We start from the raw sequence: 26,901 nt of genomic DNA, 5'->3' as shown, positions 1-26,901 counted from the left end.
GCTCCAACTCCAGAGGAACCCGGGTTGCGGATGAGGGGGCGCAGCTCGGGCTGTGGGCGAACTGCCACTTGTCGCCGTAGCGGCGCATCGGGGAGCGGATTCCTCTGGAGTTGGAGGGACAGGGAGACACAGCGGCTTTTGAGAATGGTGGGCAATCACTTCCAAAGTTCTGCCCACACAGTCAGTACACCTCTCCTACACTTGTCTCCCGCACTAAGATTATCTTGCAGAGAATGATCCCAGCCTAACCCTCCCTATTCTCTCCTATTCTGCAAGAAAAAAACTACATTGAAGACTCAAACTTGCGATCGAGTAACTGCCGGATCGAGGCGCAAACTCGCGACCTTGCGGATATGAGCCGAGCACTCTACCACTGAGTCAGCCGTTAAAATCTAAGCTAAAAATCTGCCATTCCGAAAGCCGAAAAATTCTGAATTACGAAAATGTCTGGTCCCAAGGCTTTCGGATAAAAGGTTGTGCACCTGTATTTGCAACATATGTCATGGATAGAATTGTAAATGTAAAATTATACACATGAGAGGTGTACACATACACAGGAGCTAACATTTAAATAGTGTAATTAGTGAATGACACAAAGATCTAAGTGTACTCATCACCCAAATTTGCGAAAAGAAAATTTGGGAAATGATTTTCTTCACTTTTCTTTATTTTTCTGCTGTTGGTGCCTACTTATGACGTTTCTCAACACCAAAAGCCAAAACAATCCTCCGGCACATTACACTGTTGCTGAAAAGGCTGATCTGGCCTTGGGTTGCATTGGAGCTGTTACTGTCTATCCTGTGTGAATGGGGGGGAATGTAAGCAATATTTCCACATCAGATAGAAAATACATGTTATGATATTGTATAGATGAGCAAAAGACTGTGTTTATCCATAAAGCTTTGCAGTTTCATTGTTTGGTGCCTTGGGTAACTTTGGTAACGATAAGTTAATGTTGGTTAGAAACATAGAAATTAGGTGCAGGAGTAGGCCATTCGGCCCTTCGAGCCTGCTCCGCCATTCAATATGATCATGGCTGATCATCCAACAGTATCCCGTACCTGCCTTCTCTCCATACCCCCTGATCCCCTTAGCCACAATTATGCATGGATGCATAACTGACCGTAGCATTGAATTAACCCAATCGGTTTAAAGAATGGTCCCGACGCTAAATGTCACTTGTTTTTTTTCCCCTCCCGTGGCAGATACTACCTGACCTGTTAAGTTCCTCCAGCACGTTGTGTTTTGTAGAAAGATCCCAGGCTTGCAGTTTGGGCAATGCTAATATACCACAGTGTAGTTTGGTTAGCAATTGGAATGCTAAAGTTGACATCGGTTCTCCTGATCATTTCTAGGGTCAAGAGGTGAAAATAGCTTTGCTTGCTGCCTGTGATTAACGTATTTTTTTCCATGAACATATTTGGTGGTAAGGCGAGACGAAGATTGGTTTTCTTATGACGCCCCACATGGATGAGAAATAATTGCTAGCTTACAATAGATCCAGGCATGAAATATGGCCTGAAGCTTAAACAGGCTCTGCAGCCCTGCCACCGTGGAATCGGTGAGATGAGAAAATGAGTGAGAAGGTGAGGTCAAACATTTTGAAATGCAACATATGTTGCATAGGGATAGTAAAGAATCTGTAGACTAATGGGGAAGAGCTGTTCTGGCAGACATTAGAAGCTATGTCAGAGTATAGATTTTCTTTCCTGTTTCCATATGAAACATTTTTACAAAATGTGTTTTGCATGATAAGGCCAGTCTGGTTTTAGTTGATTTGGAATTTGCTCGAAGTCTGGGTTTTGAAATAAAATTCATGGAACTGCCAAAGTATGTAGTTTTTATGTTCTGCATTAGCTCCAGTTCTTTTGCAATTCCTATTCTGTTGAATAGAAGTTGGCCGGTCCAATGGGATTTTACTATGTGATGTTCAAAGTGCTGAAGCACATCAGAGCAGATATCAATCAAGTAAGTGCCTTGCAAGTTGAAGACTGCACTGGCGTATCCAAAGGGAATGAGATCAAACAGGATGACTGAGGCAGTGCAGTTCTCTCTGGAGAGGGTGTTTCGATCAGTTGTTCATTAAATTCCATCCAGGAAGAAGTGCTGGGAAAATTGTAGCGATGTGACTGCTTTTGGAAGCAGAATTTCATTCTACCTTTTGATCACTCAACAAGAGCAGGCAGAGTCTCATCACAGCTGTAGTCATGGCACCCTGGGCAAGTTGAAACAATCTGGGATAGTTTGTGTGCAATTGATGAAATAATGGCATACACTTTTTATATAAATAGATTTAACTCTCCCCTTGTCTTTTATTCTTGCACATGATTCCGATGTAGTTCATAGTTAGGTCCATTATCAAACATGCCTAGATTTATTCTTACAATAGTATACATGTAGATGGATCAGCTTGGATCGCCAGCACTGTTGTGTTTTTAAATATACGTTGCAAAACACAAGTCAAATATTAGATGTAAAGAGAAGCATCTTCAGTTTGTTAGTGAAACTGGTGAATGTATTAAAATATCCAGTGCTTTTTTTTCCCCTGACCTTGCCGTTTATGCATTAAATTGAAACTAGAACCACTAGATGGTTTTCATGCTGATGGACATTTTAGACGGTACTGTGGGTAAGGACAGTAATGGGGCAGATGTTTCACGAGCAGTCCTTGATAATTACAGAGAGCACAGTGATTTTTAACAAAGACGGTGCTGAAGTTCAAGTGGGCCTTTGAAAGATTTAATGTAGCTTTCGTATTAATAAGTGATGGCTATCTCCACATGCATTTAAAGTTCTGCCTATAAGGGAGAGAGATCTAAGCATGCCACTGACAGTTCCACAGGCAACAGAGACAATGTTTGAAACATTTGATGCAGGCATTCTATACAGATGTTATGTGCAGAATTTTGATGTATAACTGGATTTTTCTGGCATTAAAATCTGACTTCAGCACCAGAAACGTTAGTCTTGCATTGTCGGCCCTGCGATAATACTTTGATGTTGTAGAGTGAAACACTAAAGCTCTTATCGTGTCTATTGGTTTGCTTGGATTTAGAGTCCAACAAAACAAAATATTTATCCTAGCAGCCTGCAGAACAGACTGGGTACTGCATATTCTCCACCTTTCATGTTTTGATTTTCTTGTGATTTGTCAGATCTGAAAATATCTTTGCAACTGAAAATATCTTTGTGTCTGAAAATATTTTACGACCCTTAATGAGTAGAGGTGAGCAGCCACCAGTAAGCCCTTTTTGACAGATTGCTCTCACCGTAGCGCTGAGGATAACTTGTATGTTCTTCAGCTGCCTATACTGTTCTTTGATCCTTGCAATGATGCGCTCCCTTTTTAAATGGTGGTTCATCATTGTTGAGGATCCACAGCTGAACTGATGTCACAGCTGCCAGTATCTGCAAGTCTCAGTGAACAGTAATGCAGTTATCAGATAACCTGCTTTCGGGGAAACAACAAGAAAAATGGCGCTGGAATTAATGTTTGGCCTAAAATTGCCAAAAGCTTTCAAGATTGTAAGAGGTTTCATCTAAGATAATCTGAGATAGAAGAGCTTTGGATACTTGCAGCTCTCTGTAAATTCAGTAAGTTAAGAAGATGGAGGCATAATTTCTCCAATACTTGGTAGAAAGATGGTTATATGAGTATCAGTTGCTGTGATTCCTTAAGGTGTCATCCGATGCGTACATGACTGTTCAGCAACAAGGTAAGACAGATGCCCTTGCGTGAATCTTCATCCTGAGGAGAATTGGTTAGGTGATGGTGGGAATTATGTGTTTATTTCATGTAAACATGTAGCTCTATCAATCACGCAATACATCATCTCATCAACTCAGTTTGCTGCAATGGCAACTTGGAATGGCGAGACCGCCATTGTTACAACAATTCTTTGATCATTGCCTCATCTGAAATACTGAATTTAGATTTTTTTTTTCCTTTGAGTAAATCAAACTTGTAAAATGCTCCAAAAGGATCTTGCTTTTTTCACGGCCAAAGTGCCACTGTTGTATACATTTCAACTGTCTATGGATTAACTAAACTAACAATTGAAGTCTAAATGGGTTCATTTGAAGAGATACAAATTAAAGTGCTAATGTTCATACTATGTCCATATTGAGTTCAACTGATTTTAGTTCAAGATGGCCATTGTTCATGCTACGAGCCGGTAATGTATTCTGAAGTGGAGTCACAATTCTTTTACTGGGTACTTTATTGTGAAACCTATTATCTTGGTTTAATTTTTTACTTTATAGGTTTGATGGAAATTTCAACACGAATGTTTCAAAAACCATCAGTTGTGATAGACTTTCCACGACTGTCAATAACCGAGCATTTAACCCTGGACGTGACTTAAACACAGGTTAGTGTATTGCTTGTGCTGCAGTTAATGAATTTATTGATTTCACTCTGATTTAGAAGAAACAATGGTCATAATTGTACTTATCCTTCTTTGACAATTGTCCCATACTCTTCCTGACTCCTAATCAACGATCTCCACATTCTTCCTGACCCCATGTATAGGACTTGACTCACAAAAGAATAATTGCATGATATTACTATGTCATTTGTGAGTCCGGCCATGAAGCCATTTTATCTTTTATCAATCAATTTTATGATTTGCCAAGTTTTACTACCTGGAAAATGTTATTCCCTCCATAATGTTTGGGACAAAGACCCATCATTTATTTATTTGTCTCTGTACTCCACAATTTGTGATTTGTAATAGAAAAAAAATCACATGTGGTTAAAGTGCACATTGTCAGATTTTAATAAAGGCAATTTTTATACATTTTGGTTTCACCATGTAGAAATTGCAGCAGTGTTTATACATAGTCCCCCTAGTTCAGGGCACCATAATGTGTGGGACACATGGCTTCACAGGTGTTTGTAATTGCTCAGTTGTTTTTAATTGCCTCCTTAATGCTGGTATAAGAGAGCTCTCAGCACCTAGTCTTTCCATCACATTTGGAATCTTTTATTGCTGTTTATCAACATGGGGACCAAAGTTGTGCCAATGAAAGTCAAAGAAGCCATTATGAGACTGAGAAACAAGAATGAAACTGTTAGAGACATCAGCCAAACCTTAGGCTTACCAAAATCAAACTTTAAGAAGAAAGAGAGCACTGGTGAGCTTACTAATGGCAAAGGGACTGGCAGGCCAAAGAAGAACTCCACAGCTGATGACAGAAGAATTCTCTATAATAAAGAAAAATCCCCCAAAACCTGTCCGACAGATCAGAAACACTCTTCATGAGTCAGATGTGGATTTGTCAATGACCACTGTCTGCAGAAGACTTCATGAACAGAAATACTGAGGCTACACTGCAAGATGCAAACCACTGGTTAGCCGCAAAAATAGGATGGCCAGGTTACAGTTTGCCAAGAAGTACTTGAAAGTGCAACCACAATTCTGGAAAAAGATCTATTGGACAGATGAGACAAAGATTAACTTATATCACAATGATGGCAAGAGCAAAGTATGGAGGAGAAAAGGAACTGCCCAAGATCCAAAGCATACCACCTCATCTGTGAAACACAGGGTGGGAGGGGGGGTTATTGCCTGGGCATGTATGGCAGCTGAAGGTACTGGCTCACTTATCTTCATTGATGATACAACTGCTGATGGTAGTAGCATAATGATTTATGAAGCGTATAGACACATCCTATCTGCTCAAGTTCAAACAAATGCCTCAAAACGCATTGGCCGAAGGTTCATTCTACAGCAAGACAATGATCCCAACATACTGCTAAGGCAACAAAGGAGTTTTTCAAAGCTAAAAAATTGTAATTTCTTGAGTGGCCATGTCAATCACCCGATCTGAACACAACTGAGCATGCCTTTTATATGCCGAAGAGAAAACTGAAGAGGACTAGCCCCCAAAACAAGCATAAGCTAAAGATGGCTGCAACACAGGCCTGGCAGAGCATCACCAGAGAAGACACCCAGCAACTGGTGATGTCCATGAATCGCAGACTTCAAGCAGTCATTGCATGCAAAGGATATGCAACAAAATACTAAACATGACTACTACATGACTACTTTCATTTACATGACATTTCTGCATGGTGAAACCAAAATGTATAAAAATTGCCTTTATTAAAATCTGACAATGTGCACTTTAACCACGTGTTTTTTCCTGCTACAAATCACAAATTGTGGAGTACAGAGGCAAATAAATAAACAATGGGTATTTGTGGCAAACATTGTGGAGGGAGGGCACTGTAGCTTCTTAGAAGAAGGATCTCGACCCGAAATGTCATCCATTGCTTCTCTCCAGAAATGCTGCCTGTCCCGCTGAGTTACACCAGCATTTGGAGTCCACCTCTGAGCTCTGATACTGTTCATTTCTAAGTTGCTTTTTTTAAAAATGCAGTTATCAATATTCCCATTATAGTCATGATTGTCTAGCTATTTGAACAGAAAACTTAGTCTAGGTCCATCTATTATACCCAGCCTGAAAATATACCCTCCTGGTCCTTATATTGTAGCAAAATGTGATCTGTTTTTCTCTGGATCCAACCAGCTGTTAGGATATTGGGCCAGATATTTTGCAGAGATGGCAGCTCTTCTTTGAAAGTTTCAAATAACTTCATTTGAAAGTTTCAAGAGGCGATCAGCAAAATTCGAATTTTGACAGCTGACTGATCCCAGGGACAAGGTTTATCCAGCTGTCATTTTCAGCTTTATTGGGCAGGATATGCATTGAACTTTACCTGACAGTAAGTGCCGACTTGGGGGCAGGTCAATGATGAGGATGAATGGCTTTCCATTGACCTGAAAATGTAGTTGATTGTGTAAAATATCCCGGCTGATTTTGAAAACAGTCGTGCTTCCTTAACCCAACAGTGCTTGCTGACAACTTCAAGTCAAATCCTGGCATTAAGTGGCAATATTTCAGTTCAGAAGAAGGGATTTTCACCATTTTCCCTGCACATAAGTTTCGCTGCAAAGGTGGCTACGAACATCGGAGCAGGTAGGAATGTGTAGTATTGTTCTTTTAAGGGCATTGAATTTTTATTTTATCCTTTTAAGCCATTTGTCACCTAAGATTTCACAGAATGTGTAGTTTTAATAAATTGCTAAAAGTAAATATATTAGTTTAAAGGTAGACAAAAGTGCTGGAGAAACTCAAGTTCAAGTGAGTTTATAGGCAACGTTTCGGGACGAAACCCTTCTTCAGACTCTGAAGAAGATTTTGAAGAAGGGTTTTGGCCCGAAACATTGCCTATTTCCTTCGCTCCATAGATGCTGCTGCACCCGCTGAGTTTCTCCAGCACTTTTGTCTATCTTCGAATTTCCAGCATCTGCAGTTCCTTCTTAAACAATATATTAGTTTTAAAATGTGTTTTATAGATTTTGTAGTTTAATGCATTGAGAAATGTATGCAGAGCCCTGGGTTTTAAGACTATGGCACGTAGGACCTCCAGCTGAAGATGAAAGTGCTTTGTCATAAATAATGTATATGTTGCAGTCAGATTACTGCATAATTATACAATGTAATAAAAAGGAAATGCAGATGTGTGTGAAGTCCCAGCTAATCCCACTCCTCCCCTCGTTCCTTCCCCCCCCCCCCCCCCCCCCACCACCACCACCTCCCTCCTCCACTAAAAGTCGGTAAACCGGTTCCACAGTCCGCAAAGACGTATCCCTCCTGGGATCAAACCCCCTAGCCAACAATTGGCCTATCAGGGAAACGCCTTACCTGAGGTCATCTGTTGCCGGCCCTGATCTTTTCCTGCTTCCATTCCCCTCCTCCTCCCCCCCTCACACCACACACTCACACCTGCATACACATGCACACACACACACGCACATACACACATACACAAACACATACATACACACACACGCCCACGCACATACGCACACACGTACACATACACGCACGCACAATAGGTCTGAAGAAGAGTCCACACCCGAAGCGTCACTGCCTAACCTGACCCACTGAGTTACTCCAGCATTTTGTGTCTGTCTTTAGATAATAAATGGTGTTGGGTCTTTAATTTGTTATTTGTATCATTCAACGTGAATTCCTTGGCTTAATTCTAATTAACTTCCATGATGTATTTTTAACTTCCTGATCAACCAGTATTATTTTCCTCAAATTTTAATTATTTCAGATTTTAAAAAAATTGAAAATAATGGAAATTCTGGATAACTAATAAAAATATAGAAAATAATCATCATTATCATTGAAAACATCAACGAGCACGGTGCCTTACAATGCTATGTACAACAGTGATCTCAACTTCTACTGAAGTGTGGATGGCCATTGGCTCACTAGGAGCTCATCTGCCCTTTGACAGGTCTTGTTTTTGGTCCTGCTGGGGGTCCATAGCCCCCTCCTCATCTGGCAAACCAGGTGGGGGAGATGGTTTAGTCGCCGACTATCCGTCCATGGAGCAGGTAGCACGGGATTACATGGTACCCGTGAACTCCCCCCGACCTGACAGTCAGAAAATAATTATGTTTGTCAGGCAGAGAAAAAAACATTTTGGGTTGATGTCTTGTTATCAACACTGGTGTGATGGAAGATCATTGACCTGAAGCATTAACTCCTTTTCTCTTCCCACAGATGTGGCCTGACCAGCTGAGTATTTCAGTTTTTCTTTTCAGTTTGATCTAAGTGCAAGATCCCAATCAATTTCCCTTTGTGCGGAAATGTGTTATTCAGCAAAATAGCTCCTTCTGATTTGTATGTATTAGTTGATAAAATTAATTAATCACTGGTCGATACCAGGAAGGAATGATATTTTGTCATGAATACAGGTAGTTGGTACCTTCAAAGGTGTGAATCAGGTGTGAGGGAACATGCGGAAAATATGAAAGAATCATTGATTTTATTCTTTGTCTACCATTCTCTCTTGCAAATATTTTTGGTATTGTTTTGGTACAGGCCTGTTTATGTTTCTACGGTGAGGCCACAATCAAAGCACATTGTGGTTGTGGTGGATCATGGGGCCTCGGCCACAGACACCCAGCTGCAGATAGCCAAGGATGCTGCACAAGTAATTTTAACCTCTATCGATGAGCATGACAAGGTTAGTTCCTCTCAGCCTCACCCGCACGGTTAATGCATAATACATACCACGAGTAGTTGCTTTACTCAACAGCCAAAAATCTGTAGCCTCCCTTTGATCTGGTATTTTGTTGGTTCACATGCTTGATCAATGGTGTTTTATCATTAATGTTTTATTATTATTAATGTTTAGTGTTTTCTGAGATTCGTAACTGTCACTGTATGTCATGTTGTTACTTGTGGGCAGAGCACCAAGGCAAATTCCTTGTATGTGAATACTTAGCCAATAAACCTGCTTACTTACTTACTTATACCACACCACATCTCTCTACAACTTCTTACACAACTAATCTGGAAATATGATACAAGTCTTTAAAGCACTGAGGATGGATAAAATTCGTACAAATGCTTAACTTTATTTGTTCAGTGGGAATATTTGTTTGATAGATAGATAGATAGATAGATAGCCTTTTATTGTCATTCAGACTTAGTCTGAACGAAATTGCAGCAGTCATACATATAATACAATACAATAAAACAACAATAAACACACATTAACATCCACCACAGTGAGTCCACCCAGCATCTCCTCACTGTGATGGAGGCAAAAGTCTTAGGTCGCAGTCTCTTCCCTCCTCTTCTCCCTCTGCGCTGGGGCGATACCCCCACCCGGGTGATGTTATAACAGTCCCGCGGCTCAAACACCGCGGCCCGGGGTGGTTGAAGCTGCCGCCCACCAGTCCTGCAGAAACAGCTGCTGGCCCGCGGCCGAACCCCGGACTCAGGCCACCGCCGCCAGAACACCGTCCCAGCCACACTCACGTGAGTACTGTGCCGTCTTCAGCCTCGGGCTGGGCCGCCCCGACTTGGGCGCCGAACCTCCCCCGGATCGGGCCGCCCCGACTTGGGCGTCGCTTCTTCTCGCGGACTTGGGCGCCGAACCGCCCTCGGGCTGCCAGCGCCGCACCTTCCCGAGCTCGGCCGCTCCGACGGGAGCCTCGTTCCACCCTCGGGCTGGCCGTCCTCACGGGAGCGTCCCAGCCTCTTCCAGCCCTGAGCCGGACCACCCTCACGGGAGCGAGCTCAGGGCAAGTCCTGGCGGGCTCTGCCTCCGGAGCCTCGAGGTCGTCAGCTCCATTAGGCCTCAGCGCAGACGGAGGCAGAGAAGGGGAATACGACAAAAAGGTCGTATTCCCCCGCAGGGAGAGACTGCAAACCCCGTTTCAACCCCCCCCCTGCTTTTGTGCTCAGTAGTCATACAAAATGGTGATAATGCATAATTTCTGCTCTGGAGATTAGATGGTGTTTCTAAGCACTGCAGTTACTAATGTACTGCATTTTGACAGAGGGTCGCCAAATCAAAACGCTGGTGGTTTTATTTTTCCGTAGGTGCTGCCTGACATGACTTTATCTGGATTTTTCTGCTTTGTTTTCAGGGTTTCAGCAAATGCGTTTTTTTTTAATTTTCACAAATTTATTCTATGTTCCTAATTTTATATTCCGTTGCTGTGGAGCATGCATGCAAACCCACCCACTTGAAGTCTTGCCCACCCTGCATGCATAGTCAAACACAAGCACCACACTCTCAGTAAAGAGTTGGCATAATCCTTCATAACAGGGTAGAACAAACAAGGTGGTAGATTATATGTGTAAGTACAAAAAGAGTAATATATAATTCAGAGCAGAATGTTGGTTTAAATCTGTTCCTTACAGTTAGTGACCCATTCGTTATGAAGAATGACCATTTAGGATTGGTGGCACCACACTAATTGAGTGGGTACTTTCAAGTGTTGGAGGAAGATAATGAGAAAACCAAAGGAACATAATTCTTCATGGCATAAATATATAGTAATTGTTGTGTGACCTATAAAAATAAAATACTTTGTCATTAAAACTAACTTTGAAGTTGGAACAAGGCGAACAGAAGAATTAATACAACCAGTGAAGAATATTTCTTCAGGAATAATATTTTTGTTTTGTCACAGATTTCTGTGCTGGCTGTGGCAGATGCAGTCCGAACATGCTCTCTGGACCAGTGCTACAAAACATACTTGTCTCCGGCCACCAGTGAGACTAAAAGAAAAATGACCACGTTCCTTAGCGGCATAAAGTCGGTGGATGGTGCCACACAGCATGCAGTGGGCTTTCACAAAGCATTTCAGTTGCTTCAGAATACAAACAACAGCACGAGGGTCCATTCACGTGAGTGTACAGAGGCATTGATGACAGTTTGAATATTTAACTTTCTCTTTAATGCTGAAAATTGAGTTTCAAGAATTATTAATTTTTTTTGCACCAGAGTGACTGGTGTTTCAATGTTTAAGTGCCTCCCTATTAAGTTCTTTCCTCATTGTGCACTGGACAGCACTGCCTAGGTAATTTCAGGGGATGAATGGCCCTCCTAAAGTTCATTTATGAACTCGGGCTTCTATTGTTGGTAGATTATTTGTTTTATCCAGTATTGCACAGATTATTTGGCATTGAACATGGTTAGAGACTCTGGGCTGTGGTTTTTTTTTTGGTCCCCCTCCCTTCCTATCACTCCCTACACTACACCAGGTGCCCCTATCCATGTGGTGCCCCGACTGCTATCACAGTTGAGCTCAGTTCCCCAGCACAGACATTCAACTTGGAACGTTCTAACCTGAATGGTTTATTGATGTTGGTTAATGCCTATATTCACTTGCCATCTCTCCATCAACTGGCTTCTGCTCGGGTGGCAAACTATCTGTCACATAATTCGAAGATTCATTCTCAAGTGAATAGTCAGTGCATCCTGAAAACTCTGTGGCTGTTTATATTGTTTAGGGTGAACTACCAGACCAGGGAGTTGTATGCTTTGAATGCTCCTGTTTTGCTCACACAGTTCTTAGCCCATCCAAGTATATGGTTTCAAAATGACATTCTCAGGCCCATGACTATCCACAAGGTCATCCCATCTTTGTCTGGCTGTGTTATTTTAATGGTGTTATTTTCTTTTTCAGTTTCTGATACTATCTTTCATAAATTGGAATATGGACTCATTGTATGTTAATAATTGCAGAAGGGGGTTCTCCTCACAAAGAGAGTGCAGAGGTTTCAGGTGCAATCGCTGCTCTATTTGGACCAGAAAGACCTTTGACAAAATCCCACGTGATTAGCTGGTCCGGAAGGATAGAGCACGTGGAATCCTGGGTTAGCGGACCAATTGGAAGCAAAATTTAGCGAAAAAACAAAAGGAGGGAGAAGCTTTTGGTTTTTAGCTCATGATTCCAACATCTGTAGATTCTTGTGTTTCTTGAATACAAATTTGGCTTTGTGATAGGAACCAGAGGGTAATGGTGGACCGATATTTTTTTTGATTGTAAGCTTGTGTCCAGTGGAGTACTACATGGATCGATGCCAAGTCCCCTGTTGGTCATAAGGTCATAAGTGATAGGAGAAGAATTAGGCCATTTGGCCCATCAAGTCTACCCTGCCATTCAATCATGGCTGATCTATCTCTCCCTCCTAATCCCATTCTCCTGCCTTCTCCCCGTCTTCCCTACAGCCATTCAGCTATTAAACACTACAACCTCAAATAAACTCTGAACTATATAGACTATTATGTTCTAGGTGCCATTGCACTTAGAACATTGCGGGACGTTTTTATTGGAAGGATTTAAATAAGCTGTAGATGTCGTTAAAAAAAAAGATTCACAAGGATGTTGCAGGAAATATAGGGCTTTATATACAAGGAGAGACAGGATAGGCTAGGATAGTTTTACCAGGAGTAAAGGAGGCTGTGGCCTTTACAGAGTTTTATAAATTAATTATATATTAATTATATTATACACACACACACACACACACACACACACACACACACACACACACACACACATATATATATAATAAAATATTATAATATATATTATATATATATGAATATATGGCATAAATGCGATATATAATAATATTTTTCTGAGGGCAAAGGAATTTAAGGCTAGGCAGCATAGATTTGTGGTGAGATGGAAAATATTTAAATGGAAACTACAAGGCAGGATTTTCATGTAAACGGCAATGTGTACATAGAAGTTACCAGAGGAAAGTAGTTGAGATGCATACAATTACAACACTTAATGGACATTTGGACAGATACTTGGAGAGGAATCCTTGAACGGGATATTGGCCAAATGCAGGCAAATGGAACTAATGTGGGTAGGCACCTTTGCCATGTACCAGTTGGGCCAAAGGGCCTGCTTCTGTGCAGTCAAAGCTCTATGCCGAGCAATAATATGGGGGGCATTGCAGAACAGAAATTGAGATGCAAATATAATGAAGTAGTTTATAAAGGTGGTGAGAAAAGAAGATGATTTACTCCAATGATCCAATAGTTCTGGGGGCACATTTAACTATAAAGCCTTGTCGGAGATCAAATAGCATTTTATAGATTAGAGTTCAAGTGTGTTGTTTCAAATTGTGTGTTTCAACAGCATGTAACACAGGCTTTTGCTGTATGATAGCACTGATGGAAGAATACTGGACTACATACAGTAGGGTCAAACTGGAAGGCAGAATAGAGTCATTGTGAAGTGAACTAAAAGTTTCCTTTTTAAAACCCTAGCCACTGACATGGTGATAATCTACTTATCGTCTGGCATCACCTCAAAAGATTCCTCCGAAGAAGAAAAGAAGGCAACACTGAGTGTTATCAGTGAGCAAAACAGACATCTCAATAACTCCGTGATGATCCTGACTTATGCTCTGATGAATGGTAAGACATTGGTTTACTTGTTCTGGCATTTTGTTTTGAGCATGAATACTTTGGAATAATTTCTAAAGTCGAGTATATTTGAATGATCTATTCTCTCCATCACAGCTATAATATAATGATTTTGTAAAGAGGCGGTGCTTCAACTGACCAAACCTAAAGCAGCATTGGCATAGATGGCAGATCAAAACAAAGATCTTTTTGTTTTCTTGGGGTCGCTACAGGATTCAATGCTGTCTTTGAGGTCCCCTGTAAAGGTCAAGGCTGTGGTATCACTGTGGCTGTGGCACTTCAATTGAATAAGACTGCTTTCTAATTTATTTTGGAGCGAAGAGTTAGTTAATTCTTTATTTTCATCTTTTGGATGGGCTTCTAATTATTGGACTAGAACATCTGCTGACTTTAGTTATATGCCATTGATGGAGTTATTGCAAAGATGCTTAAAAACAAGAGAAATAGGAGTACAGGATTCCTGTTTGGCCCTCGGCTGCAACGTTTATTGTGATTATGGCTGATCTTCTCTCTCAATGCCATTTTCCTGTATCCCCGTTTCTTTTGATTCCTACGTTGCAGATACCCATCAGTGTCTTATCATGAAAGATTGAATGATCTTCTCTCTCAATGCCATTTTCCTGTATCCCCGTTTCTTTTGATTCCTACGTTGCAGATACCCATCAGTGTCTTATCTTGAATGATTGAATGCATGGATGGAGAATTGTGAGATATCACTCTAATCTTTGGTTGCTTCTTTCCTTTGTCGCCGATTATTATCCAAATCTCACCCAAAGTATCTGGATCAAAAATTCTGATGACTCTGCTCCAGTGGCAGAGGTGCAAAGAAATTCTCAGTTTCCAAGGAGTAGATTGTCGATATTCTCCAAGTTGAGGCTGCACAAGCCTTTTGAGGTCATCAGGTGCTCCCGATCACTAACCAGAAGTCTACCCAGGAGCTGGAAAAATAAATGTGGTCTTTGGCTCCTGAGGAAATTAGAAAGTCGTTTTATTCAGTTGAAGTATCACCTCCCAGATTGATGAGCCATCTCGAAATTTTAATGGGACCTCGAGGAAATTTGTGTTAGCACTCCATTGTCAACAGTTGAAGTCTTTAATGGACAATAGAAGAAATTCTGCAGTGGGGAATTGAAGCAGGTAGAGACATGAGATTCTTTACCCCACACTCCTAAAATTGCCATATTGCTCATATTGATCTTCCCAGTGTCTTGGAAAGCTTCAATATGTTAATCTACCTGAAGAACGGCGTGGCAGTGCTTTGAGAGTAACAGTACTGTGGGGACTGAGAGCTGAGTGGAACCATGTGCAATCTGAAATAACTTAAATGGACATCGAGATAAAAGTCGCGCAGAAGAATGGATTGAGTAGTTAGTGGATGAAGAATGATAGTGATTATTGACGTGGCTGGAAGAGAAATATCTGGGGAATCATTGTATTGAAGAAAATGCCAAAGTGTGAACTAATGTCTGCAGCACAGAGCAATTTGAAAGTAAATTGGACAGCTTTCATAACAGTATGATGTTATGTCCTTCTGTTGGGAACTCGTTTGAAAAATATTGTCTGAACGCATCAAAGTGATTTGTATATTGAAACCAATGACCAATATTATTTTTCAAATAATTCAGAGTTGTGGATATATGGAGTATTAAAATCACCAGTGTATTAGTTGTCACGTCATTTTATGGGTAACCATTTTTTAGCGTGAGCAATTGAGAGTATTAATAATTTGATCACAACACGGCAACGTTGCTTTGATGGCATCACAGAATCTTCAGCACTGAATCATTCCACTACCATAGATGCAACAATGTATGTCAACCATCCTGTGGTGAGGTGGTGAAGGACATCTTTAGGATGTTGGTCAATTATTGAGAATCTCATTAGCTACGATATTTATGAGAAACGGCAAAATACATGGACGTTGAGAATGAGTTGTGGTCTGAAGTTAGAGGATTTCAGAAGCACTTATTGCCTTTACTATTTTGCTTTCATGTCAATATGTACGCAATAGAGCAGATTCTTGATTGATTTATTGATAACGTCAGCATTTTTAGTTTTAATATTTTCACTTTTATTTTAGAGGGCATAACTGGATTGAAGGAGCTTGCCTTTCTTCGAGATTTAGCAGAACAGAACTCAGCAAAATACGGAGTTCCTGATCGCTCAGCACTCCCAGTTGTAAAAGGAACAATGATGGTATTGAATCAGTTGAGTAACTTGGAGACTACTGTAGGAAGGTTTTACACAAACGTGCCAAACCGAATGATAGACGAAGCAGTGTTCAGTCTGCCCTACACGGATGAGATGGGTGATGGTGAGTCAAGTTTTTTAGTCTTAAAGTGATACAGTGTGGAAACAGGCCCTTCGGCCCAACTTGCCCACAGCTTGTTCCATTTACCCACCACCCTTTGTGTGAAAAGGTACCCCTCAGATTCCTCATAAATCTTTTCCCCTTCACCTATTTTTCTTGCTCTGCGTTGTATCCTCATCTCAGTATTTTCTTGGTGCCTGTTAATGCCTTTTCAAAGATGATGCATCTCTTTCCCTATCCTTAGCAATCACCAGTTGCATTAAGCATTCAGTGCAGTCCGTCCAGTGAACCAGTCAGTGCTGCACTGAACGAGGACGAGGGAAAGTTTCCAGTTTGAGGCTCATCCATATTTAACTGAACTAATACTGAGTTATTGTTCAGATGTGTGAGAAATTAAAATTAATCAAGGTTACCACTCAAGATCTCGGCCCATTAAAAAGGAACGGGTAAACTATTTATCCGTTATCATATAGTTAATAGCATTTAATTATTGTCCATCCAATATTCAAGGTGTTCCAAATTTCGATGTGCTATAGGCAAGCTTACAATGGTAAACCGGCTGGTAAATTGTCCCTGAGCAATCCTGTGGTAAATAACTGGATTTACTATTGGCACATGTACTGAGATGCATTGAAAAGCCTGGTATCAAGTTAAATCATACTACACACGTGCAACAGGTAGTGCGAAGAGAAAAAATCCTAGATTGCAGACTGTAATGTTGCAAGCCTTGCCACAATCGACGTGTGTCTGCAGGTATCTCAAGACTCAAGCTAGGGTTAGGATTCCCTCTTCATGCTCTTGATGACTTTACGGAGGTTGTGAATAGATTTCTTGAACCGCATGGGATCATTTGACCTGAACTCTGCAGGCTTGGACTTTACCTGGGAATGAACATCATAGTTTTTCCTGATAAAGATAATATTAGCTAGTCATTGAGTCATACAGCTTAGAAACAGACCCTTCCACTCAACTCGCTTACCTAAGCTGCTCCAATTTCCCTCTAAACGTATGCGTCCATGTACCTGTCCAAATGTCTTTTAAATGTTGTTGTAAATGTACTTGCCACAACCATTTTCTTTAGCAGCCCATTCCATATACCCGCCATCCTCTGTATGGACAAATCTGCTTTTTTGTTTCACTTTAAATATCTCTCACATCTACCTTAAACCTAAGCTTCATAGTTTTAGACTTCATCGCAATTTTATTAACCTCTATAAAGGTTACTCCTCTGCCTCCTTTGCACCAGGGATATTAGCCGATCCATTATTTCCTTGTATCCAAAGCCCTCCATTTCTAACATCATCCTTGTTACTCTTTTCTCCAGCTTAATCACACCCTATTACATGGCAACCAAATCAGCACGCTACATCCTGTCACATGATGCCCCAATTCCTATGCTCGCTGTCTTCACCAATGAAGGCAAGCATCCCTTCTTCACCCATGTGGCCATTTTCAGGGATAAAATGGTGAACAGAACAATTTTGAACAGCGCTCTTGGATATATTTTATGGCCACCTTTTAAGGGGAATTTGGACCTCGGGTTGATAACTGATCTGAAATATGGAACCTCCAACAACAGTGTAGCAGTCTATCAGTGCTGCCGCTACATTTAGATGCTGATATCTTTGGAGTGGTTGACAAACATGTTACTGTGGCGAATGCTACTGCTGAGCAAAGAGTCACATTAAAAAAAAGTACACTCTTAGTTCAGTAATAGTTGCTTGCCGTAGTAATTGAATAAGGCATTATTAAGATTAGCCGTAAGGTATACCATGAGCAAATGGACGTGGCACTCAAATTTGTATCATGTGAGTACTTAAGCAAGTCACGGAGGGGCATGCTGGTAATCATAGAGCCCATTCCTAAGATATAGCAATGTTTTATAAACCAGAATAACACTACAGTAAGCATCCCATTCTATTCTTTTTTCTTCATTCTGTGATAAATAACTTTCTCTTTTAATTTAATTTTGCAGGATTGATCATGACTGTTAGTAAACCCTGCTACTTTGGAAACATGCTGTTGGGAATTGTAGGGGTAGATGTGAATTTGGCTTACATTCTGGAGGATGTAACTTACTATCGTGATTCTTCTGCCTCCTATACGTTCCTAATAGATAACAAAGGTGAGATGATTGTAACACTGCAGGTCAATGTTATCTTAACTGCCCAGGAGCAGAGTTTTCATCTATCACACTTCAAATTGACTGAATTCCACAGAGCAAAAGTTCAAGCAGATAACAGACCTACGCAAACAAGAAGAGGGCATGAGAGGTCATTTTGAAGTGGTTGTTCCAGACGTATGGGCCTGTCCCACTTAGGCGATTTTTCAGGTGTCTCCCGGCGACTGTCAAGTTCCCGGCAGTCGCCTGAAAAACCAGCAACTGGAACGGCGACTGTTCGAGTGAAACACACACACAACACACACACACACACACGCAAGCGGGGGGGGGGGAGCGCTGTCTGGAATTCACACGGTGCAAAGCCAATGTGATACAGACACACACTGCGATGAACAGGAAGATTGGCGCTGTAATTAAGACGGCTAGCACAGTGTACGGTAAGTCTTTTAAAAGAGGGGGGGAAGGAATGGAGACAACTGTTAAGAAGCCAGAGATACACGGCTGAGAAGTTTGGCGAATAGGTTCTGAAAACTACTGCCTACCTTTTTTTTTCCACAATGAGCCAATGAAATTCACTGGTCAGCACTGGCTACAGCCTACGAGAACCTTCGAGGGCCTCCTGGCTACCCATTAGGGCCTCCTGGCGACCCATCTACTGCTCGATAATTCTCGCTACTCTCCATGGCGGCTTCATTCCAGTCGCCGCTAATTTTTCGTCGACCATAATGAGGCTGCGACTAATTCCCAGAATGTGGGAATTCCTCACGACAATGAAGGCGACTCCCCGGCAACCACCCGCGAACATGTAGCGACCATTTAATGACTGCATAGTCACCTAAGTGGGACAGGCCCATTAATCGGCAGTAAAGAATCAGTGGTAATTTGATAATATTGTAATCGGAGTCATCGCTTCACCTGTCATTAATTTGTTTGTTAATTAATTGGTTCTCATTGTGAATACTAGAAATTGATCTGAATATTCCACAGCATTGGGAATATGATTCAATTCTTAAAGATTTAAGAAATGATTAAATTAACTTTTCCTTTCCCTCACAGGCTATACACTTATGCACCCGTCCTTGACTCGGCCATATCTGCTCACAGAGCCACCTCTTCACACTGATATAATTCACTATGAGAACATTCCAAGATTTCAGCTCGTCAGGCAGAACATTCTCAGGTAAAAAGTTTTAAAGAGAATAAATAGCCGTCCAGTGTGAACAGATCATGCCAGGAGTTTGCTTGAATTGATCGCCTGATCTGCACTGAGTTGGTTGATCCCATATAGGGCAGATTAGCTTCTCCAATGAGCATTTTGCATCCCCATCTGCAAAGCTTACAAAAATACTCCCAGCACATAAATTAAAATGATCTATTTAATTTTAGCAGAGGAGCATCGTACCGGTTCACAAAATACGTACTTTGTCAGTGATGGTTTCTTCCATCGTATCCTATGCTGGTCTAATGATAATATTATAAAAGGTAGCAGAAATAGATAGGTCCATGTCCGAAGGTTTAATTCCTTGGATGAAGTTGTAGGTTACTATTCGGCAAGGAAATTTTATCTTCAAAATACAAAAAGACCTTAAATAAATTGGAGTGACTTTGGAGTGTTTTCCTTTGTCTGATTTAGAAACATAGAAATTAGGTGTAGGAGTAGGCCATTCGGCCCTGCGAGCCTGCACCGCCATTCAATATGATCATGGCTGATCATCCAACTCAGTATCCCGTACCTGCCTTCTCGCCATACCCCCTGATCCCCTTAGCCAGATCTAACTCCCTCTTAAATATAGCCAATGAACTGGCCTCAACTACCCTCTGTGGCAGAGAGTTCCAGAGATTCACCACTCTCTGTGTGAAAAAAGTTCTTCTCATCTCGGTTTTAAAGGATTTCCCCCGTATCCTTAAGCTGTGACCCCTTGTCCTGGACTTCCCCAACATCGGGAACAATCTTCCTGCATCTAGCATGTCCAACCCCTTAAGAATTTTGTAAGTTTAATTCCAGTTACTAATTTTGAACCCTTCAGTCCTGCCCTGTTATCAGTTTTACTTGAAAAGATACTATGTTCTGTCACAGAGTTCATTACTAAATAGTAAACTTGATAATTCAATGATTTCTCTTCCTCCATTTTGCTGTAGGTCACTAGAATCAATGAAAGTTGTCTAATTATTGTGAGCGGAAATAGTTTTGTTCATGCATGTAAATTGTCCTCGTTTGAGTATTTTTCTTAACCGCAAATTTTTCTGAGTGTGTTTTGAAGTTTGAAATTTGTGGTGGTGTTAACTATTTGCAGGCAAATAATGATTTATTTCAAATTTCTTGTGCAGTCTCCCCTTGGGCAGCCAGGTTATTACTGTACCTGTAAACTCCTCTTTATCTTGGCACATAAATCGATTACGAGAAACCAGGAAGGAGGCCTATAACGTCAGCTATGCTTGGAAGTTGGTAGGTTGTGCTTTGCTGAGTATGTGTTTGATTTTTTTTCTTTCTTTGATCTGCGGAGATATGTAGCTTTGTGGTTAAAAACCGGAAGAATGTGTTTAATCATGGATGCATTTCACAAGTACTCAATTATTTATCTCTTTAATGGCATACCACTAAGTGTTTGAAATCAGATTTGATCTGTTTAAAACTTTTTAAATTGTGAATGCTGATGAATGATCCATTAATAGACCAATTGCTCCATTTTGGGGATACAATGATATTTAAAATTTTCAAATAGGGAAGCAGGGTTCCTTATGTCGAGCATTTCCGTGTAGAGGTTCAGGGGGCCATTATGGCGCAGCAGTAGGATTGCTGCCTTGCAGCACTTACAGCGCCAGAGACCCAGGTTCGATCCCAACTACGGGTGCTGTCTGTACGGAGTTTGTATGTTCTTCCCGTGACCGCGTAGGTTTTCGCCGAGATCTTCCCACACTCCAAAAACGTACAAGTATGTAGGCTAATTGGCTTGATATAAGTGTGAATTGTCCCCAATGTTTGTAGGGTAGTGTTAATATGCGGGGATTGCTGTTGGGTGCGGTCTCGGTGGGCCGAAGGGCCTGTTTCTGCGCTAAATCTCTAAAACAAAAGTAACAGGCCCTCCAATGTACTGTTGTCTTCAGGGGCCTGAGTGATAGCATTGTAAGGTGTTGTGATGCTTCCAGATATACTTGACCTGTTGATGAAATGGTTGCCCCACTTCAATAAATGGCATGAGGATCCCAAAGGCAATAGAAGAACAAATTTCAGAGACACCATCTTTCCTTATGGCTTAACTGCATGTGTGATCCAATTTCTGCACCTACACAAAATGCTGGAGTAACTCAGCAGGTCAGGCAGCATCTCTGGAGAAAATATATAGGTTTTGGACCCCTTTTCAGATCCAAAACATCACCTATTCCTTTTGCTCAGAGTCTGATGAATGGTTCTGACCCAAAACGTCACATTATTTTCTTCAGAGATGCTGCCTGACCCGCTGAGGTACTCCAGCATTTTGTGTCTCTCTTCAGAATATTACTCCATGGTGATTAAACTCACTCTTACATATCAACTCCTTTTCACGTGCATAGTGATATGCCCTAATAGGTTTTGCCCTTTGTCAGATTTTGTAGTAAAAGGTAATGCATTCCGTCATAGATTCATTACATAGACAGTAAACTCGCTAATTAATGAAAGCACTTCCTTGCGTTTGCTGTGTGTCACTGGAATCACTGAACTGATAAATGAAATGAAAATTGATGAAAAAGTTCTGACACTTCTTTGTCTATGTAGGTGCAGGACACATCGTTTATTCTCTGTATCGTGATGGTTCAACCTGAGGTGCCAGTAAGACACCTGAAAAATTTGAACACTGCCCCAAGTAGTAAGCTTCTATACCACAGGTTGGATCTGCTGGGTCAGCCCACCTCCTGTTTGCATTTCAAGCAGTTGGCAACACTAGGTAAGAAACAACTAACTTCTCAAAGTGTGTAAAGCAATTGTGGCTTCAGATATTGCACATTGCTCTTTTCCCCCTTTGTATTTCCCTTCCACAATTTCTCACCCACAACTGCACCAAATGAAACCCAGAAGGCAACTGGATGGCATACCACAGATCTCCACCAATTTTATTCTGAAGTGATTACAAGTTAGTCATGGAAGAAGGTTGATGATGACTTGAGCTCCCTTAGTCAGTTTTCTTTCTATTTGTGCAGAGAAATAAATACCTTTCTGAAATCATCTTTCCTATGTATTCTCACTTCTACTATGAGCTAGATCAGGAACACTGGATTAAACTGTCCAGCCCTTGTCAAGCTCTTCTGAGCAAGGAGGTTTTATGAAACACGGTGCTGCTAATTTGTGGCATTTTGTCAACCATTAAGAAATCAAGATGTTTTTCTGAGCAAGGAGATTTTGTGGAACATTGCTGCTAATTTGTGGCATTTTCTCCACCATTAAGAAATAAAGATGTAAGATTCAGCAATCAAGTCAAGCCAAGTCAAGTTTATTTGTCACATACACATACAAGATGTGCAGTGAAATGAAAGTGGCAATGCTCGCGGACTTTTGTGCAAAAGACAAACAACAAAACAACCAAACAAATTATAAACACAATCATAACACACATTTTCTTTTTCATAATCAATAATGGGAGGAAAAACGTTCTGTAGCATTAGTCCCAATCTTACAATAATGTATTAACTTGGCTTTTATGTTGATTATTGTGCCTTGATTATCTCGATTGCAGAAAGTCCCACAGTCATGCTATCTGCAGGCAGCTTTTCATCTCCATTTGAGCACCTGAGTCAAGCAGAGACAAAACGTATGGTGGAGCACTACACAGCCTATCTGAGCGACAACACGCGTCTCATCGCCAATCCAGGACTCAAGGTAACTTTTTTTGCGTTTACAAATATGTATTCTGTCAATTTAATAAATGTGCTTAAATTATCTTGTTACTTATTGACGAGCAAACATTGTCTTGGATTTTAAAACCCAATTCACAATCAAACAGGATGTCAGGATTGTAAATAGGTTGGTTGACTCTCTGAGGGCACCATGGGAAGAGGATGCCATGATCTGAGTTGCTAACGTATTATGCTTTGATGTATAGCTACAGAAATAACCGCCTGCTCATAACATCCTCTCACTGAACAGTACTGACATTTCACAGCTGCCCAGACCCTGATCTGAAGTTCAGAGGCAAGTGCTGCAGCAATTCTTTCAAATGCCAAAGATGAAGAGATAATGTTCCATGGACAGTATTATGTTTAGTTTATTGAGCAGAAATGTAAAATTAGATCCTTTATTCCAAAATGTGGGTGGCTGATAGTCTTGTTTTATTAATATTGGACGGAAGATAATTCAGTGACCAGATCGGTCACAGTGTGATTTTACTAACAACACGGTCTCTCAAGCATGTGACAGATTTTTCAATAATTATAGTTCCAGTTTAGAGAATGGATAATCAGGACATTAGACATATCCTGAGGAGTGATTTCTAATCAAATTGACTGCAAATTGGTGTATGATACTCCTTTAATAAATGCATTTATTTGAGGTTTATCACTTTAGCTGCAGGTTTAATGGCCATTTTTGGAATATGCCTCATTCTTTCCACAAACTAGTGTGGAGTAATCATTAACCCTTCATATATTGGATCAATATCTACAGTGTGGAGAAAAAAGTCCAATTCATGAGTATGGTTTAATATGTTGCGATTATAGTGCTTTTATTATGCCTTTAATTCAGCCATGACTCTTTTCCAATGCCTTGTGGTTGAAAGTGCTCTCTTTAGAAATAAAAAGAGACCCAACATGTAACCGAACTGCTGGGCAAAGTGGCTGCAGGATGATATTTCCACTCACTGATCCCTCAGCTTTCATCAAATGGAAGCCGAATCACACCAGGGAGTTAGCAGAGCAGCTTAAAACCTGGTTGTCAAAAATTGTCTTACACATTTCATAAGATTTAGTGTGTATGTTGGCATTTAGTAATTCTTAGCTTTTTGTTTCTCCTGTACTTGCTCGATCCTTCCTGCATCTTGACTATATTCAATTGAGATTTCTTGAATTGTCTTTTAATTACTTTGTCTTCCGAGGACCTCACAATTGCTCTTTGTAACTTCCTCTGTCATTTCTTTTCCATGCATTCTCTGTTTTAAATCCCAAGCTTGACATCACCTAATTACAGTCCTGGATTTCTCTTTCATATCCCAAGCTCTTTTCGATCCTTGTGACCCATGACCCTTCATTAGGTTTCTCAATTTTTAGATTAAATTCTTAAAGGGAATCCCTTCAGGTGTCCACGTGTGAAATTAAGCTTATTATCTTTCCCTTGTCTGGATAAATTGAAACTCTCAAATCTGCACAAAATCTTTTTTTCATATGTGAGGGAAGCTGTCCGTACAATTTTATATAGTCTGATTTAAAAAAGCGTATTAATAGGATTGATCCACAGCTTTGCAAAGTCTCAGGCATGTCTTTAAGAAGCCCTGTTTCTCTTTCCCTTCTGCCTGTGTGTAGTCCTCTGTCAGAAACGAAGTCATGGCTACCAGTCACGTAACAGATGAATGGATGTCACAAATGGAAATCGGCATCCTGAACAGTTACATTGTCCGTCGTTACATAGCAACACCCAATGGGGTGCTTCGGATTTACCCCGGCTCTCTCATGGATAAAGCATTTGATCCCACCAGGAGACAGTGGTGAGTTCTACACGATCCACAGGAAGAGTTTTACCAATAGTTTCTGAAGTGAAGCTTTTTTTTTAAAGAAAAAAATGTTTGCTTCTCACCACAGTGAGCAGAGTCTGCCTGAACACTGAAGTGATTAATCTAGTTATTTGTGTTAATGGTGTTAGCAATTTATTTTGCTGATCATGAATCTAACATTATTTGTTGGTTTATTTGTATTGTTTTAAATTCAGTGATTCCTGTGGTTGCTTGTTTTTCTACTTGAACATGCAGCATAAAAGATGCTGAATTTTTTTTTGCGATGAGGACAACTCGTGTAACCCAAGTGTAGCAGGCTCCCCTTCACAATCGGAGTTACTGTTGTACTCAACAAATTGCTTTTAAGCCATAGCTTTGACACTGCTCCCCACCAGCCCCTCCTTTTCATTTCTAGCCTTTGTCCACCCATCTGCCAAGCTTTTCCCTTGACTCTCAGTCTGAAGAAGGGTCTCGACCCGAAACGTCACCCATTCCTTCTTTCCAGAGATGTTGCCTGTCCTGCTGAGTTACTCCAGCATTTTGTGTCTACGGTTTAAACCAGCATCTGCAGTTCTTTCCAACATAAGAAATATTAGATAGATAGATCCTTTATTGTCATTCAGACCTTACGGTCTGAACGAAACTATGTTGCCTGCAGTCATACACAGAATCAATAATAACAAAACATACAATAAACACCAATTAAACATCCACCACAGTGAGTTCACCAAGCACATCCTCACTGTGATGGAGGCAAAGTCTTAGTTTCCATCTCTTCCCTCCTTGTTCTCCCTCTGCGCTGAGGCGGTCGATCCAGGCCGGAGATGCCGCTCTCCAGTCCAGCGGACCTCCGTGGTGATGTCGCCGCTGCCGATAGCCGGAACGCCATCCCCGCTCCGAGACGGCCCGCCACAGTATCAGCTCCGGGCCGCCGCCCCAGCTCCAGGTCGATGCCCCAGCTCCAGGTCGCCGCCCCAGCTCCAGATCCTGCAGTCTCCGCACCGGGCCGCTGCCCCAGCTCCAGGCCGATGCCCCAGCTCCAGGTCGCTGCCCCAGCTCCAGGCCGCCGCGCCAGCTTCTGGTCCCGCAGTCGCTGCTCCAGGTCCCGCCGTCTCCGCTCCGGGCCGCTGCCCCAGCTCCAGATCCTGCAGTCTCCGCTCTGGGCCGCTGCCCCAGCTCCAGGCCGCTGCCCCAGCTCCGGGCCCCGCTGCATCAGCCCCAGGCCGCCGCCGAAAGCCAGAACGCCGCACCAGCAAGTCGGGCCACCGCTGCTCAGCCCCGAAGACGGCCAGCCTCTCGTTGGTAAGCCCTGGCTGGCTCTGCCTCCGGAGCCTCGGGGTCGGTCGCAGGCTGGAGGCCGCCAGCTCCGCCATTAGGCCTCAGCGCAGACGGAGGCAGAGAAGGGGGATACGACATGAAAAAGTCGCATTCCCCCGAAGGAAGAGACAGAGAACATGTTCCACCCCCTCTAACACAACCCAACAAACTAAAACTTAACCAAAACAAGACAAAAAAAAACAACAGAAAAAAGTAAAGACAGACGGACTGCAGGCGAGCCGCAGCTGTTAACAGCGCCGCCACTTCCGGAATTACCCATTAACAGGTGGCTCCTGTTCACTTTTCAGGGAAAAATATTAGTTAAAACCCTGGAAGCAGCTTGGTATGGCACAACGTAACTGCTGGGAAAAATAATATTTTGCATTTTATTCAATAGTGTCTTTCCAATTCATGCCTTGAAACATTTTTTTCTAATTCTGTGACATTGTCCGCTTATTGCAAGGTACCTCCATGCATTGGCAAACCCAGCTCTGATTACCTTCACTGGCCCATATCTGGATGTTGGAGGTGCTGGTTACGTTGTTACACTCAGCCACACGATTCATTCTTCCAGGTAATGTATAGACTTTGAAGAGTTTTACTAGTAGGTTGCTTGGATTAAAGGGCATTACCTATAAGGAGTGGTTGGACAAATTAGATTGTTTTCTCTGGAGTGATGGAGGCTGAAAAGAGACCTGACAGA

General features: G+C 41.6%; 1 protein-coding gene across 2 annotated transcripts in view; it reads left to right on the top strand.

Annotated features, from left to right (window-relative positions):
• Positions 1-26,901, top strand: part of cachd1 (cache domain containing 1) — a 153,081-nt gene that overhangs the window by 105,355 nt on the left and 20,825 nt on the right. For both annotated transcript variants that reach the window (XM_055642075.1, XM_055642076.1), the window contains exons 4-16: positions 4,264-4,370; positions 6,858-6,984; positions 8,908-9,052; positions 11,016-11,232; positions 13,616-13,765; positions 15,855-16,088; positions 18,061-18,210; positions 19,264-19,387; positions 20,536-20,653; positions 21,962-22,130; positions 22,917-23,059; positions 24,694-24,875; positions 26,662-26,772. In XM_055642075.1, the coding sequence (XP_055498050.1) occupies positions 4,264-4,370; positions 6,858-6,984; positions 8,908-9,052; positions 11,016-11,232; positions 13,616-13,765; positions 15,855-16,088; positions 18,061-18,210; positions 19,264-19,387; positions 20,536-20,653; positions 21,962-22,130; positions 22,917-23,059; positions 24,694-24,875; positions 26,662-26,772 (1,977 nt within the window). The remainder of the gene's footprint in view (positions 1-4,263; positions 4,371-6,857; positions 6,985-8,907; positions 9,053-11,015; positions 11,233-13,615; positions 13,766-15,854; positions 16,089-18,060; positions 18,211-19,263; positions 19,388-20,535; positions 20,654-21,961; positions 22,131-22,916; positions 23,060-24,693; positions 24,876-26,661; positions 26,773-26,901) is intronic.

The sequence above is a fragment of the Leucoraja erinacea genome, chromosome 10 (assembly GCF_028641065.1).
Source record: "Leucoraja erinacea ecotype New England chromosome 10, Leri_hhj_1, whole genome shotgun sequence".
NCBI classification, from domain to species: Eukaryota; Metazoa; Chordata; class Chondrichthyes; order Rajiformes; family Rajidae; genus Leucoraja; species Leucoraja erinaceus.
This window is presented reverse-complemented; position numbering and strand designations above follow the sequence as displayed.